The 17,785-nt window shown below is 34.1% G+C and overlaps 2 protein-coding genes across 3 annotated transcripts; one reads left to right on the top strand and one right to left on the bottom strand.

Annotated features, from left to right (window-relative positions):
• Positions 1 to 189: 189 nt before the first annotated feature.
• LOC114729843 (uncharacterized) lies at positions 190 to 3,831 on the top strand (the record flags this gene model as incomplete). The annotated part of the gene is made up of 6 exons (XM_028916881.1): positions 190 to 426; positions 876 to 965; positions 1,889 to 2,038; positions 2,160 to 2,284; positions 2,861 to 2,990; positions 3,388 to 3,831. Coding segments are annotated over 6 exons (858 nt in total), but the record flags the coding sequence as incomplete, so codon positions are not given.
• A 1,159-nt stretch (positions 3,832 to 4,990) lies between these two features.
• On the bottom strand, positions 4,991 to 14,157 carry LOC114729839 (probable LRR receptor-like serine/threonine-protein kinase At1g53430). Of its 2 annotated transcripts, none has more exons than XM_028916879.1 (24): positions 14,016 to 14,157; positions 11,045 to 11,225; positions 10,847 to 10,918; positions 10,672 to 10,740; positions 10,466 to 10,537; positions 10,291 to 10,362; positions 9,886 to 9,957; positions 9,725 to 9,796; positions 9,547 to 9,618; positions 9,379 to 9,450; positions 9,212 to 9,283; positions 9,025 to 9,093; positions 8,807 to 8,872; positions 8,656 to 8,715; positions 8,524 to 8,562; positions 8,382 to 8,428; positions 7,887 to 8,251; positions 7,564 to 7,759; positions 7,340 to 7,477; positions 6,955 to 7,067; positions 6,663 to 6,873; positions 6,323 to 6,560; positions 6,032 to 6,182; positions 4,991 to 5,627 (listed from the first exon to the last, which is right to left on the bottom strand). In XM_028916879.1, exons 1-24 carry the CDS (start codon positions 14,116 to 14,118, stop codon positions 5,232 to 5,234), a joined length of 3,018 nt encoding a protein of 1,005 aa, XP_028772712.1. In that variant the 5' UTR covers positions 14,119 to 14,157; the 3' UTR covers positions 4,991 to 5,231. The 2 variants fall into 2 exon arrangements, with proteins under 2 accessions (XP_028772712.1, XP_028772713.1); XM_028916880.1 differs by having other exon boundaries at positions 11,045 to 11,175; positions 14,016 to 14,065.
• Between the last annotated feature and the right edge of the window lie 3,628 nt (positions 14,158 to 17,785).

The following is a 17,785-nucleotide window of genomic DNA, read 5'->3' as shown; positions in this document are numbered from 1 at the left end:
CAGGATGGTAAAATCGTGTTTTCTAAAAGCCCTTGACTTGTGATTTTTATTCAAGAAAAGATGGCTTTCTTTGTCATCCAGTGAGAGTAAAATTCCATAATGTAACATCATATTTGTATGGTTACATATTTCACTTTCTTTCTTCCCATTGTATACTTCCTTTACTAGTTTTATTTATCGAAAGTGCAGGGAGTTATAAATGTTTCATCCACTTATGATAGTAGAACTCAAGAGGTAGAAGGTTCTTTAGCTGCAAGGAGATCATGGAGAGTAGAGGCATCTCATGGCAGTTCTACATCAGGAAATGAAAATTCATCTCTTTTCCTTGTTCAACTTGGACCTCTTCTCCTTGTTCGTGATTCAACCCTCCTTTTGCCTGTCCACCTGTCCAAGCAACACTTGCTTTGGTATGGCTATGACAGAAAGGTAAAGATCAGCTACAGCTGGCTAAGTTGCAGTTTGTTATCAAATTGCTAATAACTTGTGTTTAAGTTTAGTTAAGAAAGTTCTATATAGCCTAATAAAATAAGTCTTGTATACTGCATAATAGGCATTTGACCTCTAGAAACAATTTTGCAATTATATATCTGTTCAATTAGTTTGATTTATTCCTAAATTATTGGTACAAAATTCTCTTTAACATAATTTTGGAATAATATTAGCTGTAACTTCTCCTGGCTTACACTGACCTAAGTAGCAAACCAACTAAACCTATGGTCCGCACTCCACGTACAGACATCTATCACTTATAGTCAAGTGACATAGCTCTTTCCTGTCTTTGAAAGTGTTTTTTGTGTAACAATGCATCTAGCCCTCTGTGTAGAGTGGGAGTGCTTTTCATTACGACCTTACATGCTTTGCCCTTTAATTGTCAGAATGGAATGCATTCTCTTTGCCCAGCAGTGTGGTCAAAACACAGAAGGTGGCTGTTGATGTCCATGCTATGCCTCAATCCCTTAGCTTGTGTAAGTTAATAGCTTATGATGCTTCTGAAAAGACCAGCTTTGAGTTTCGTTATTAACTGATGTTACATAATACATTTGTTGCATGTCAAAATTGTTATATGTAGAGCTTTATTATCTTTAATTTGGTCAGTGATATATATCATCCATTCTATATGAACTCTAAAAATGAAGTTAATCATCCTAGTTCAGTTATGCATTAAAGTCTTCTAATTTCGTTTTTGGGTGTAATCCATGAAGGAAGAAGTGGGTCGAAAGGAATTACACAGTCTTGCATTATCTATAAATTGTGTAGGGGTGAAGGGAAGGGGTGGCGTGCAAGGTGAAAATATGAAGCCTACTTGGGTTGTTGGGGAAGAGGAAGAGGTTAAAGAGGTTTATCACTAAAATGATGTGTACTGCTTTAGGAGACTAAGCTTGAGAGCTGTGATGGTATATTAATTAGGAGTTTGGGGAAATCTTGCATAGGGATTGGACTGTAAAGTGCACTGAATCCCTTTTCTGCAAAGTGCTAACAGAGCTGGTTGTTTGGAGAGACTTTTTGAGGAGGGAGATATTCACAGTGTGCTATTTGGGATATGTCCAAGAACAAAGTTCCCGATCCAAATGGTTGTGAGGAGGGCGAGTTTCAAAGTGCAATGTTTGCGATTTGAATTTGAACTTGTTATCTTGTATTTGAATATAACCTAGGGGCTCTATATAAAGCCGATACTAGCTGTGGTTAGTTCAGTTCAGCCATTGGTTATAAACATTCAGCTTTTTGCTCAATATTTCACGCCCTTCCTTCTTTCTTGCTTTGTTTCTCATCACTAGTATGTCAGCTGTTACAATGTCCCTATAGCTCTTAATATATCTGCTAGTTTCATCTTTGAGAAACGAATTCCCTGACATTGGCCTCTCCTTTTCTTTCTACTCTTTGTGCACAGTCATTTGTGGATCTTCAATTTCCTAATGGACAGTTGACCTATGTGTCTGGAGAGGGTCTAAATACTAGTGCTTTCCTTCCTTTTTGTGGGGGTCTTCTACAAGCTCATGGTCAATATCCAGGAGAAATGAGATTCAGCTTTTCATGCAAGGTGAGATCCAAATTATTGAATTCTTGAATGATATAATATATTCATAGACGGAATTTTCTGGAATTGAATCCCATTTTCTCATGTATGGGCACTAATATTTTTCCTGATTTGCTTTTGTTAGAACAAGTGGGGAACAAGAATCACACCAATGGTACAATGGCCTGACAAGTCATTTTCCTTTGCTGTTGCTCAGGCCTTGGCCTGGCAGAGATCTGGTCTCATGGTGAGACCAACTATTCAATTCAGGTAATTACTATTCTTCATTTTGCTATTTCCTGATGGTGAAGTCTAGGGTTGAGGTGCTTTCATGACATTCTGAAGCACACATCATGATGCATCTGCCGCTTATGTTGTTTGTATGTGATCAGTGGACTGCTGCCTGCCTGCCTGCCTGTGTTTATAAATGAACTTCCCATAGCAGGAAAATACATGCAATGCAAGAAAGAAAGCTTCGTTTTTCATTCAATAAATAGAAGAGAAGAATTTTTAAGAATAGAAGAGGACAAGGGATAACTTCTATCATAAATCTTTTGCTTGAGGATTTTTTGGTGTGACTATATAGTAGTTCTTCTATATATGTTGATGTCACTGATGACTCAGCAACTCATTATTCGGTGAATTCTCATCATAGATTAAGCAAGTGTTGCCATCACTTGTAATGATTTGTCAGTCAATGAATAATGAGTGTTAATTAGTCAAGAAGTTTGTTTTCGATTTCCCATTTTCTAATGTGAGAGCCTAACGTCCAATACATATCACGCATCTTTAATCTTTCCTGTCAATTTGTGTTCTGCATTTTGTTGATGTTCTTTTTATTGTCAGTGTCTGTCCCACCTTTGGTGGAAGCAATCCTGGGCTGCGGGCTGAACTCATTCATTCAATCAAGGAGAAACTGAATTTAATCTTTGGATGTGCCTTCATGACATATCCTTCTGCCTTTGCGTCAATATCCGTAAGTTGTTTTTAAAGCTGTCATGTTTTGTTTTTCAGCTTTAGCTAGGCTCCTTTGAGTTGTTTGGCAATGTGATAATTTTGTTTCTGACAAAACAACTATCTTGTGCTCTTATATTCTGTATTATTGTCCATGAGTAATGCTAGCTGCGATCAACCTGATTCAGGCGTCAAACCAGTTTTAGCTTTCACCTAAGTTACTAAAAAGATAAAAATGATTTAAAAAATATGTATTCATTTATTTAGCAAGTAGGGCAGCATATCACGTGGTTAATTGCTGTTTTTAAAACATGCTTTCCTGGTGCTCTGTTCTTTTACCTTGATTGTATTCTGACATGCATCTGCCAAACTATGATTGGGTTCTTGGCTCAGTTATGTCTCTGTGTTTGTGTGTTCAGATTGGAAGATCGAAGTGGAATGGAAATGTAGGAAGCTCGGGTCTGGTTCTGAGAGTCGATGCTCCTCTCTCCAATGTCGGGCGACCTTCTTTCTCTGTTCAGATAAATAGTGGCATTGAATTTTAAAGGCCTCCATATTTTCTTAGATAAGTGTATATAGGTTTAGTCAACAGCTACTTGCAAGGTCTTTTTTGTTGGGAGCTGCCAATAGCAAGTATACCGTGTTCATGTGAATAGAAAAATCTTGACCCGAAAATCGAGACCTTAAATTGATATCACTATGAAAATCGTGTCTTGGGTGCGTGGTGTACTTACTAATAAAGTTCCCTCTTGTCAAGCAGCAACTTGAGTTTCATACATTGTTGTTAATTGTTTCTTACTCCTCCTTAGCCTTGTAATCGAAGGTTTGCGAATAGAAAGATCTATTGGTCGCATTTTAGGTCAGCAACATCCATCGCCAGATTTGTTATAAAAAAGTTCTTGAAACGATTGACCTGGTCGAAACATTGAAGTACACTGCAACGGATGATAGCAAAATAGGTTTTACTACCTTTAAGTAACAATTAAGCCCAAAACTCTTCGACATGATGTTTGCTTTTAGTACTGAGCAATCGGTTCTTCAGTTCAGTTAGTAAAACTAACTGAAATAATTGAATAACCAAAATAGGCATATTTAAGACACCGAATCAAAATGGAATATTAGTTGATAACTGAACTGATTAACTGAAATAATCCAGTTTGGTTATTCGGTCTACTTGATTTTTGGATCTGTTTTGTTGCAATAATTTTTTTCACTCATTCTTATTCCAAGAGCTTAAATTATAAATGTTACTGGAATAGAGTTGGATTAAAGATACCAGAGCAGCTCAACTAATATTGGTTTCTTTATTACTCAAGAAATGGAGAACACAAGCTTTAAATATTCTCAGATCCAAAAGTCCAAGGCCACATGTGCGGCTTCAATATTTAAATCCCAGAAAACAAAATCAAATATATTAACGAAGTGAAATGTCTAGCTGAATTTAAGGAGAAACCAATCTTAAGACCTGCGATGCGAGGATTTAAATGGAATGCGAGAGAAGAGTTTGCAGCGGGGTGAAGACCTTTATTCAGATGGGGCGGAGACTGAAGAAGACTGTGATGGGAGCAATGGAAATGCGTTGCAAGCAACTGAGGCGACGGCGATTGAAAGAGGAGACTGAATTGAAGGTGTAAATGGTGAAGTTGGAGACTGATGCCTGACGCGATGTGTGGAGCAGAAGAGGGCGAGGCCGTGGGCAGAAGAGTGAAGCACTAAAATGACTCAAGTAAAATATAAAATCGAAAAGACTTGCAGTCTCCCTCCACTCTCTTGATATGACATCATTTAAGATATAATTCGGTTATTATAACTAAATTTTTTTTGAAGACACCCATCCTAACACCGAAAAGAAGAGAAAAAAATCAAAATCAAAATGAAAACTGAAGACCAAATTAACCGAACTGAAAAAACTAAAATGGGTTCAGTTCGGTTCAATATTTCATTTTGGTTCCATTTTGCTTATCCCTATTTGCCTTTGATAATAGCAATTTAAGTAGATGCCAACTTAATCAGCCATTTGAAGCACTAGAACCACAATTAACCGCCATTTTGATAAGATGAACACATGAAATGTCATTATCATTACACTACAGCGAATAAAATATGCAAACAACATTTCTAGCTTTATCTCTTTGACAATGTGTGCACATTTTTATAAGTACATTTATCACCCTACTATTCAAGGTGACTCCTTCACAAAAGAACTTGAAAATACTTGCAAGTTTTCTTCCTCATAGAGCTAGTCATATTCGTGATGTTAATTTCAAAGAAGCTTGCTAGATGAAGAGTAATCATCTGTACTCGGAAGAGATATTGAAGAATCAATCCATGGCCCATCCATTGACTTGCCTCTTTGCTCCCTGCTTGTTTGAGAAGCTATAGAGGTCTGGCTGTCGTGTGATAGCATCTCAAAGGCTTTGAATCTTGCATCCTGATGATCCTGGCTTGAATCCTTGAGCTTGATTATTGGAGCTTGAACTGGAATATTTCCTTCAAGCATACTCACTACGGATGACATGGCTGGCCTGAGGGTGGGAGATGGGTTGGTGCACAAAAGAGCCAAGTTGAGCATTCTCATGGCCTCATCTTGGGAGTAGCTTGAACCAAGACGCGGATCCACTAGTTCCAGAAGGTTTCCTTGCTCTTGGAGAACATAGGCCTTTAATGGCATACAAAGAAGTAAGTGCAAAGATTTAACTGAATGCATAAAAGAAGAAAAGAACTTAGTCCCATCAACTTGATTCGGCGATTTGGTTCTTGAAGCTTAATTATTACTATCAATTGAATCCCTAAAGTTTCGTGCAAAATTTTATATTCTTAGCTAATTTTATTGGATCAACAATTTTTTTTGCAATTTATGAAAAGATTGTTATCCTTGAATCAATTGGTTAGACCACGTTTGTGTGTAAAATTGCATGGGTTCAGGAACCAAAAGTTTCTTTATCCCTTTGTGGCAAATTATTTGAATATGGAAACGCTTTTGGTAATCTCAAATTTTTAAGATGACTAAGGGAAGAAATGAAATATGCACGCCTAAAGAGCCATGAAAAAAAATTTATTTACCCAATCAAGAAGATGAACAAACTCATCCTTTGGCCGGTAATTCATGTTGTTCTTTCCACTAACAATTTCCAAAGCAACAACTCCAAAGCTATATACATCTGCTTTGTCCGTCAAATAACCTCTCATTGCATATTCAGGAGCCATGTAACCACTGTGAAAAGAGCATATAATATCTCTCAGTTAGTGATTTTACTATGAAAATATTAATGTAAATGAGCATGGTTTTATGCAATAAATAGGAGCCAGCCAATAGTGCATGATGAATAGAATCTAGAATGACATAATACGGACATTGTTCCAGCTATTCGGGTGCTGATATGCGTATTCTCCTCTTCATCGAGCTTCGCTAGGCCAAAATCAGAAATTTTGGCATTTAAGTCCTTATCGAGTAAGATGTTTGTTGCCTTAATGTCCCTATGCACTATTTTTAATCTAGACTCCTCATGAAGATAAGCCAATCCCCTTGCTATCCCCAAACAAATCTTCAATCTTGTGGACCAACCCAAGTATATTCTCTGTTCTTCGCGGCCTAACAATAAGAAGAAACAAAGATAAGAGAAAATGTCATTGAAGATATGCTGTTATTAGAAGTAGGTACCAACATTGTACAAAGGGTCAATGAAGCATTTACCAAAAAGTGCTCGAGCAAGACAATTATTCTCCATGTATTCGTATAAAAGCATTAGTTGATTTCCATCTATGCAACAACCATAAAGCTTCACAAGATTCGGGTGCTGCAATGCAGAGATCATTCCTATCTCATTAACAAATTCACGATTCCCTTGCTTTGACTTGGAAGAGAGCTGCTTTACAGCAATGACTACACCATCTGACAGCACACCCTGTTATAAAGCTATCTCAATCAATGTCATAAGCATAACACCCTGTTTGGTTTGCTCTGATATTTCAGATTCTGATGTTACCTTATACACTGGCCCAAATCCTCCTTCTCCTATCTTATTTGCTGGGTCAAAGTTATTGGTGGCTGTTTTAATTTGTCTAAGAGAAAAATAGCCTGTCTTAAGATCTAAAAGTTCTGCAAGACACAAAGGGGATAAGTACAAGCAAATGAAAAACAAAAAAGAAAAATGCTAACAGAGCACAAGAAATAGAAATAAATAGTCTTTTAGATAGGATGAAGCAACCAAAACTTCATTTTTTTAACAAATTATCACCACCTCACATCTTGGAAGATTTGTAATTCATTAATGTGTATTCATCGGATGCTTGACCATAAGCAAATTTGACTCTTTGATTAGCAAGACCTAAAGTACAAGAGTTGCAATCTATTTTGGGTTTCAATATTACCTTTATCTTTTGGATCTTTCCCACCAAGGAAACCTTTCTTTTGGAGGACAAAGAGTACCAATACGAGGAAAACACATGATCCAACTACAATTCCAACAATAGCTCCAGTGGACAACCCTTTTGAAGGAACTTTGAAGTCTACAACAAAGAATAAATGCTCATATTACATGACATCAAGAAAATTTATAAGAAAATAGCAAGTCAATGATGTGAGAAATATTTACTTGGCGTCACAGTAATGGCAGATATTAGGGGTCCATATACACCTCTATCGGGAATAGCAGTAGTTCCTTTCCCTGCCCAGTATAAATGGATCTCCAAGGTGCTATCATTCACATAAACATCAAATTCCCTTGTGATGCCCTTACCAACTCCACCTGCTGCCTTCGCAATGTTAAAATCTTTCAAGTATTTAACGCCCTATGAGAATGCAAGAAAGAATCTAGCTTCAAAACTTCAGTTTTGTAGCAAAACGAAATCCAACATATTATAAAAATGTAAGAAGCAGTAGAAACAATCTAACAAAGTATATCCCTTCATCACTCACCTGAATTGAAACATCAAATATGCGCACACCAAGGCTGCTATATGTTTGGTCATCAGAAAACATTATCTCAGCAAAATGGAGCTTTACTTTATACTTGCCCTTCATCATACATAAGCCATAGTACTTAAGGGATAGAGGGCTAAGACGGGCTGTTTGGTAGTATTCTGGGCTACTCCCATTCAAGGAAGATGAATTTGTTGCTACAAAAGCAGCACTATCATTATTCATGAAGACTCCTGTACTGCTATAAGCCCAGTTGTTTTGAAAATTAAAGAATGAAATGCCATCTGGATTTAAATCGTCTTCGTATTCGTGACCATTGAACTTCATCTTGGGTCCTCCACAGTTTATGAATAACGAATGATCTAAATTAAAAGAAAAAAAAACACACACACACACGCACGCACGTTAAGTAGGAGAAATTATCATAGATTCACTTAACAAAGTCTTTTGTGTTGCACAAAAACATGATTGATGTACTATGTCTCAACTCACAATCTGACTTCCCCTCACAAGGTAGGCCCTTCTTCAAACACAAGAGTCTACAAAACGAATATTTTGTTTCAACAGATTATTTAAAGAGATAGATAATTGAAACAAAAAATCTGAAACAGGTACACCATAAGCAAGAACTCACGGATTGCTTACTGAAGATGAGAGACTAGAAGCCAAATTCCTGCCCATCAATAATAATTAGTAGTCAATATTAAGCATTAAGGATATAGACACAAAAGTCTCTATGTGATTGATTAAACAAAAAGAAGCTTACACATCCAAAAGCTGGCAACGAGATGCAGAAGCCTCAGTAAAATTGTTGTAAGATAAATCACTGAAAAACACCATGAGACTCCAATGTGGTATGTTGTAGTTTTGTAAGAGGTAAATCTAGAATAGAGAAATGGGAAGGATATAAAACTAACGTATTATGTGTGTTCTTAAGCATCCACCCAGGAATTGCTCCACTCAAAAAATTGTTCATCAGAAGCCTGTATCCATAGTTAATATCGATCCGATTAATGATTTTAAAATGTTAAAACCAATGACGACAAAGCAATCAACTTGCGTGAAATTTTTTTGACATGATGTCCGCATTCTTTTTTGTTACACTTCGTGCCAATAAATGGAAATGTTTGCTTACATGTGATTAAATTCCAAGTCCTGAAATGAAGCAGGGATTGGACCAGTCAACCTGTTAAAGCTCAGGTCTCTGCATGAAAATAAAATAGTTAACCAACAATCAATTAGCCACATCAGCAAATAACTAGAGAAATAAAACTTCAAAAACCTTTAACTAATTATTAAGTACTCATATGATGCACACTTACAGAGTCTTTAATTTTGTCATCTCGCTGAAGTCGTTTGGAATGGGACCAACAATTAGGCAATTTCTCAATATTCTAAAATCATAGGATAGGAAGATGTGAAGCACTTAATACAAAATCCAAATAAATGCATGGCACTTGGCATAATGGTAGGAAATTTTTCAACTCACAGTCGTTCCAAAATCTTCAAATCCCTTAGATTAGGAAATCTCATAGTTGTTCCATTCAAGTCCGATATTCTCCTGAAATCAAAATGTCTCCTCAATGATAAAAAATCGTTTATTGAAGATTAAATTCGAAAACCACATGTATGTGTAAAAGGAAAAATAAGCACTCACAATTCTCTCAAGTTAGTCAGCAAGGATATGGTGGAAGGAATTGGACCTTCCATGCCTGTGCCCTGCATATTCCTAACAAAAACGTAAAATTCCCTTAAAAGATGAAAAGAAATTGAACATACCCCAAATTTAGTTTCATCATAAATATGAACAAATGTTTAAACGAAAGTATACTTACAGAATAGTAACTTTGGTCCAGTTACCAATAAAACTAGGTATCTTCCCTGATAAACTGCTCCCATCTATCCTACTGCAGAAAAGTTAGCAGTGATTTCAGTATTTAACAAAGGCCTAACAACAACAATAAACTAAGCAACACAGTCACATGATATCACTCACAATTCAGTAAGGTTCTTCAGATTTCCAAACGTTTCTGGTATTATCCCAGTAAAATAATTTGCAGAAAGAAGTCTGCAGATTCACGCAAAACAAAGTTAAGCATCATGAAATGGCATATCTATTACGCAGATTCACACAAAACAAAGTTAAGCATCATGAAATGGCATATCTATTGCGCAGATTCACACAAAACAAAGTTAAGCATCATGAAATGGCATATCTATTGCGCAGATTCACACAAAACAAAGTTAAGCATCATGAAATGGCATATCTATTACGCAGCACCAAAAGGAAATGAAGGAAATAGTTAACGGAAAAGCTACAAATTGAAATTTTTAACAGGTTGCTTTATTCGGTAAGAAAAGCCACAAATGAAAACTGCTAAAAGAATAGAGAACGAATTACAATCTCCGTAGGTTGCGCAAATTTCCAAGACTCTGAGGAAGAGGTCCTCCAAGCTGATTATCTTCCAAGACCCTATAAACATGAATACAAAACTTATTTAGCCCCAGTATCAACTTCCTTCTCCCCCCCCCCCCCCCAATTTCAAAATGAGATTGGCTTTGACTCCAAAACTTACAGCTCCTGCAGAGTAGCAATTTTACCCAATTCTGCGGGAATCAAACCACTAATGCGATTCCCCAAAAGGGACCTGAGGCAAATGTGGATGTGAATGATTTCAATTTTCAAATACACATACATGGCATGTAATATATTTCATTATATTATTATTTCCATGCCTAGTTCGTGCAGAGTCTGAAAATACCACAGTGTATGATAACTTACAGATTGACAAGAGGGATGCGCGTAAAAACTGTTGGGATTGTGCCATTGAGATAGTTGCGAGTGAGATCACTGCTCAATACAATAAACCTCTCTCAGTGCTTGCCGATTCTGATTCATTCTCACAGTGATTATATGAAAGCAAATGAACAAAGGAAAAAGAGGTATAATCACTTACAGTTCAATCAGTTGTGTAAGATTTCCAAATTCACTGGGTATTTCTCCTGCTATATTCAGTCTTTTCAACAGGCTGCCAATGGCAAATTTTCGCATCACTGAACACTCATCACTCCAAAGTCCAAAAACAAAAAGGTATAGAATTTACAGAAGTTAGTTTATTTCACCGGGATATGATTATGAAAAAGAAAAGGCATACATATGGGTGACATGGCAAACGCTGCCGTTTTGGAATCTGCAATCGCAAGTGACATTCCTGGTTGGTCCAGAGGATGAAGAAACGAGTTTATTAAATCCCGAGTCTCCATTGTTGCAAGATGTCTCTTTAACCTTCCAATTCACATTTGTGAGTTTATCAGATATTGCCTGTAGAGCCTTCACTGTATCACAAACATGCGCGCGCGCGCGAATTAGCTCTCTGATATTGTCTTCATTTCATCTTAATTTGTTTTTTTTTTTCCCTTTCCCCACAGAAAATGGAAGCAATTATCAGAAACACACATTAATCATCTCAGTTTCTTTGGATCCCGCAAAACAGGAAACAAATTATACGCAAAAATGGAGGCTTTAAGAGATTTGGGTTGCTATCACAAGTCAATACGAGCTTACCCATGCCTTTGTTTCTATCCTTTTTTTCCCCCTCCTTTTCAATATAATCTGACCAAGTCAAACATTGCTGGCGATATTACACCGTGGCACTATTAAAAAAGCCGAACTTTTTATTATTTAATTAGTTGTGTATATAAATAAATCCTATATAATCAAAAGCATTAAATATTATTATTTAATTATTGTATATTTTCGTATATCTCCTATTTTCTTGCAAAAGATAAAGATGGAAAAAAAAAATTAAAAATCAAATCATTCAAACTAGTTTGCATATTCAAATTGATTGCCCCCGACAACAAAGAACTGAAGGAGACAGAAACAATCAAATCGCTTTCGTTCTCGTGTCAAGGCTTATCTTATAAAACATGCGTCACGTCATATGTATACACTCATATATAATACGAATATACTCGTCCGGTCATAAATATAATATCTTTTTATAGTGTAATATTTACACTATAAAAATAGTCTTATATTTAAAATTAGAAGGAGTATACACTTATTACATTGTTATAAAATTCTAATAATAAAAATATAAAGATTATACTCACATTTTTTTCATCTAAAATATTATAGTAAAAAATGGCCATCAGATGCATTTGGGAAAAAAAAAAAAAAAACAGGAACATCTTTGCTGTCAACTAATGGATTGACCAAATCGCAGCTCATTTAAACACATTTGATGTGATAAATGAAGTTCACATCTAGTGGTAGCAATACGCGGAGTTTAGATTCTATTTATATACTTGGATAGGCCAGCTATGAATAAGAAATTTATAGGGTTAAATTATATTGTTGTGTTCCTAATAGTAATTTCATTCCATTTTTATTTTAAATATCATGAATGACACTCTTAATTTTAAAAAATAATAATTTAATAGTGAGAATTACATTTCTCAGATATATATACTGAACCACAAAACATGTAATGCAAATTAAGGTTCAGATAATTTGATAGGATTTTTTTTCCTCCTTATTGCAAACAAAAAACATTGAATAGGGTTATGGTAGTGGCAGAAGGTAGCTGGTGGCAGGGTCATTTTCAGCATGTTGAATTTGTCTGTTTACCCATCCTACAGGCTCTTTTTTTTTTTTCACCAGGACCTATCCTACAGGCTACCATCCACAGATTCAACTTGAAATGAATCATTTATGTATCTGACAAAATTCACACTCATAACCTATAAAAAATATGGTTTGTGAACAATATTCAGTCTAATTAGTAAAGAATAAGTTTATAAATCATAAAATTATAAGTTTAAATTTCACTACTGATATGAAAATTTTGTTGATAAGTAACACCCCTAACTTTAATGAGTTTCAGTAACTCAGCTCATCTAAAAAATATGCTGGTTTCTCACACTTGGTATAATCAGACGCACGCTAGTTTCAAAGGGAAACAAAAGTCTTTCATGTAAAACCCAAAACAAAAACAAAAGAAATCCAGCGTTGTAAATCCTTAAAAGGACAAGTGGTCTTCAAAGATAAATAATTGTCATAGTTTCAGAGCTGATAATACATGTTTGGGCATTGGGGTCCACACGTATTTGTGAAATATTTCACTTTCAATCACTATAAATAGCATACTTTATCTGTTAGGTTTTCAGAATATCATCAGTTTGATGCTTTCTCAATTATTTGAATTAGACCAATTATATATATAAATATATTATCAATTAATGCATTAAATTTTGATTGCTGGAGATGCAGATGATGTTTTTGGAAAAAACCAAAAACGACAGTGACGCCTATAGTACTGTGATCCCCAGTTGGGCAAAGAGGGTAGCGGTTTCACATTGCATTGCCAATTCACCATGCCTCCATTAAAGTACGTCAATTATGACCCCAGAAAAAAAAAAAGAGTAATGAACCTCGCAAATAAAATACTCCTCCGGTTTTAAATAAATATAAGACTCATTTTTTAATATAAATTACAATAAAAAGTGGGTATATATTTAGGACTGAAACTTAAAACAAAGACGAGTCAGACTCATATAATTATTAAGAATTCGCCATTAGAAGCAGAAGAATGAAGAAACAACATGAAAATATACCACAAGTTACAATCTGAACGTTAAACTGTGATGAAACTAAGTGTTAACGGCTTGAGTAAACGACTGGAAAATAAGATGATTCCGGTAAGATTTATGAACCTGTGAATCCTCGTGCATCAAGAAACACCCATCAGGATCCCAGACACAGAACAAGTGATGAAAGTTTAAAAACAGAGGAATCTGATGCAAAAGTTCTAATCTTTTTCAAACCCACTTGCACTATTAAACAATTGCTAGTAAATCGTTACAAATATTCGCCGTTTTTTATGCCTTCTATGTCAATCTTTAAAGTGATGAAGAACACAAGAGTTTATCAGTTTAAAAGTAGTTTCTTTCCGCAGGGCTTTGAATAAGAAGACAAGAACAAGATTGCAGAGTTTCTGCGGTTCCGAATGATTGAAAACGTTTGAGAAACGAGAAAGAAACATTTTCAAGCAGAAGACTAAAGGAAAAAAAGATGAAGACAATAGTCGAATGAAAAGCAGAGAGCAGCAATGGAGAAAGTACCTTCATCTTGGGGTATAAGTTGAGCGTTGGCAGGAGAGTCTGTGAAGAAACAGAGAAGCAAAAATCCGAAGAAGAAAACAGAGACAACTTTGGAGCTTGACATCGCAAAGTTGGTTCTGAAGGAGAGGTCTCGAGAATGAAGAACGAAATATACACAGAGACAAAGGGCAGAGGCAAATTTAGAATTCGGAAGATTTGTATTGGAGGGTCCGAGGGCGACAAAGCTTTAACTTTTAAGAATTGATTTTTCAATGCGAAATTTGGGATGCGCAGCCACACCAAGCGAACAGAGTAAAAAGTGCATGAATGCTTATTTAATTCTTTAACATAAGACTTAGTTTGTAATTTATTTTAAATTATAAATTAGATTTTATATTAAAAATCGAAGTTATTAGTTAATAAAAATTAGTATTAATGATGAAACATATTTATATATAAAGGAACAATTTTTATAGAATTATTTATATCAAGAATCTTAAAATTCTATGAAAATTGTTAGCTTTTGCAAGTTTTCTCACTAATTTTCCAACTTTTCTTTTTTCTCAGTCTTACAACTTACACTCACAGAATAATTGGAAGAGGTGATGTTCTTATTTCACTAATTTTGCAGCTTTTCTAACTCAATCTTCAAAAATCTTATATTTGCTCTGCTATAAATATTCGTTCTAAGAGAAATTTTCCCATATATATGTGTGTATGAATGTAGGGAATACATATATATAATTTAAAAGATAAATAATTGGATGTAATGTCATATAAAATAATATAATCGTTAAAATAATGTCTTTATATGTATTAACGAGTAAAAGCTTTTTTTCACATTATTTATTATGCATGCGACTTACTTTTGTTAACTCGTAGTTTTATGCGGAATCCGCCAATAATCATCACATGATTCATAATTTAAATGATCACAGTATATTCAAAATAATATTTCTCTATTTTTAAATATAAAACCTATTTTATAATATAAATTATATTACAAAATAAATCTTATATTTAAAAACGAGGAGTATTAATTTTTGTCTCCTTTAACTTTTAATAATGCACATGCATGGTTTCACGCTAGAGAGTTGTTTGTTTTTGACTTTGTGGTCTTCACGGATATAATGAAAGAGTCAGCTCAGAATGTTACTTACGTAATTGTCCAAACATTATTAATAAAAATCTGTACTGCTGTCAATAGGTTAAATCAACCGGAAAGAAATAGTTTCTCATAACATAATAAATTAAGATTTGAATCTATACTAGATAGGTGCTTATTTTTTATATTCAATATCCGATAATATTTTGATTATGATTGCGTCCAAAACCATTTTTCTCATTTGAAATTTATAAATCACTTTTCCCTAGGCTTTAATTAATTGTAAATCGCTTGGTTAATGATTTTATTTTGTGATAGGTTATATTATAATGAGAAATATTTTCATGTGAATGTATTTTTTCACGGATAAAGAATATAGTTTTCTTTCTTATTGTTTTCCCATCAAGACAATTATTTAGTTGAGATCATAACATGACATGTGCTCTTCGTAATCATATGTTACTATGTAATGTTTGGGCTTTATTTTTTCCATTAGAAATATTTGTTCAGAGTTGTCGTAAAATTGATTTTTTTTATATCAAAAATTCGCCACAAATTTTTTTATGGAAAACTCAAAAGATAACCAACTCATTCACCGAACGAGTCTGAGCTTTACATGAAAACCTTGATTTTTTTTTCCTATCATCATCATTAATTATAGTTGTAATTTCTTTCTTAAGATGGATTTCTAATTCTAGTTCTAATCAAAGAAAAAGTTGACAGAAAATCACGAATGCCATAAATTATTCATCACAGAATAAAGATCCAAACTAAAATATTCCCCGGGAAAAACAGTACATATTCACGAAATATTAACTAATGAGTTGTGTCAACAGGGGCTCCGTGGAGAATCATATAATTAAATTTAAGAAAAATGAATAATTGAGAAGGAGACAAGTAGCTACTCTTTTGGTCCTAAATATAAGATCTATTTTGTAACATATTTTTTTTGTTCTACTTATAAGATACTTCTAACATATTTCACACAGACCAAAAAAAATTTAAATTTTATTAACTCTCCACTAATTAAAATATAATAACTTTTCAATCCTACCCTTATGCAATAAATGCACTTTTCAAAAAAATAATTATCTAGACTCTAATAAATAAAAGACTAAATAGTACATAAATACTAAAAAGTTAATAAAATGATTTATATAAAAAAATTATTTTCTCTTTATCATATAAATAAGATTAAAAAAATAATTTATATTATAAAATAAGTTTTATATTTAAAATATAAGCAGAGTTAATTAATAGAGAAGAAATCAAGAGGGACGGCCAAGGTCGGAAAGCGGAAAAAGGCACATTCGCAGAAGCCATCGCATGCATGCATGGGCCCAGCAAAAAATCACGTCACATCGATCGTTTAATTTTAACTGTAAGTTTTAGTCCATTATTGCGCACTAATTAATTGCAGTCTAATTCTTGATATGATCTCTCTTGGTACGTGTGAAAATATGCTGGGACTTGAGGTGTTCTGAAATGGTGTCATAATTTGAGGATTTTCATTGTGTTCGCTTGTCAAGTCGGTTATTAAATTTTAAATCAGTTTTAATTATTTTGTAAAGAGGAAATTTAATATCACCAATAACATATTAACACAACATCACAGGTCACACATACTCTTTAATGGTAGGTGGTAGTTGGAACCACTTGACACGTTAAAGATGGGCTGGCCGGGCAACCTCTGCCTTTGTCATTGTGCACATACGTACTGGGAGAATCTTTTCACTGTAGGCAAATTGATAACGAGCACCTTAATGACGTTTTTTTGTTTTTGTGTCGGCAACTTAATCATGTAGTACTACAAATAACTCATGATGGTGAAAATGGAGTTTAGTTTGGCGCTAGATACGCTTGTGTATATATTACCTTCAATCATTAATATAAGACTTTATTTAATTTTTATTTTGATTCTAAATATAAGACTCCAATCTACTTTGTCTTTTATATTTATTGATTTTTTTTAAAGATAGTTCTCCTAATATTGTTAGTTCTAACGAACAAATTTAATGAGCAACGATATTTTAGATAAGACAATACTTATTTATTATAAATTATTAATTTATTTTTTAAATCTACTCAAATAACTAGGTTTTTATATTTAGACGGGAGGTAGTATACACCGGAGTAAATAACGTAAACGAGAATATTCAGATGAATTGTCCGAGGCACTGAAACCTCAACTATCACGTAGGGAAATTATACTCCTCAGGAGCTGACTTGGTCGTACGTATTCACTCCGGGTATGTTTGGATTGGCGTTGGGCAAAACTGACTTCTAGCTCAACTGACTTTTGTAATTGAAGTTAGAGTAAAAGTCAGTTAGAGTATGTTTGGATAGGTGCTTTTGAAAAGTCAGTTGAAAAAGCTGAAAGTTGTTTGGATGATGAATGAAAAAGTTAGTTTAGTTGTAAAATGACTAAAAAGGGCATGAACTTTATTAAATAGTAGTTTTTAATTTTTTATGTTTTAATGTGATAATAGGTTAAAAAAACATATAAAATTATTATGATAAAATATAAATAGTTTAATTGTGAAATTATGAAATAAAAATATTTGTTATGAAGAAAAAGTTGAAAACACATTGTAGATAATTAATTAAATATACATAATAGACAAACATGAATATAAATTAAAATTTTATTTGGTCTAAATAAAAACTTATTATGCTAACGAAGGAG

Source organism: Neltuma alba, unplaced genomic scaffold (genome assembly GCF_004799145.2).
Source record: "Neltuma alba isolate B1F8T4 unplaced genomic scaffold, ASM479914v2 tig00012684_pilon, whole genome shotgun sequence".
NCBI lineage: Eukaryota > Viridiplantae > Streptophyta > Magnoliopsida > Fabales > Fabaceae > Neltuma > Neltuma alba.
Note: the sequence above shows the minus strand (reverse complement) of the source record. Positions and strands in the feature narration are given on the sequence as shown.

Bases quoted from the DNA above. Each gene is read 5' to 3' on its own strand.
- LOC114729839 (XM_028916879.1), bottom strand. From the start codon at position 14,118: ATGTCAAGCTCCAAAGTTGTCTCTGTTTTCTTCTTCGGATTTTTGCTT. The intron at 10,538-10,671 runs GTAAGTTATCAT...CATTTGCCTCAG, and splicing joins CGCATCCCTCTTGTCAATCT to GTCCCTTTTGGGGAATCGCA. The intron at 7,478-7,563 runs GTAAATATTTCT...TCTTTGTTGTAG, and splicing joins TGCCATTACTGTGACGCCAA to ACTTCAAAGTTCCTTCAAAA.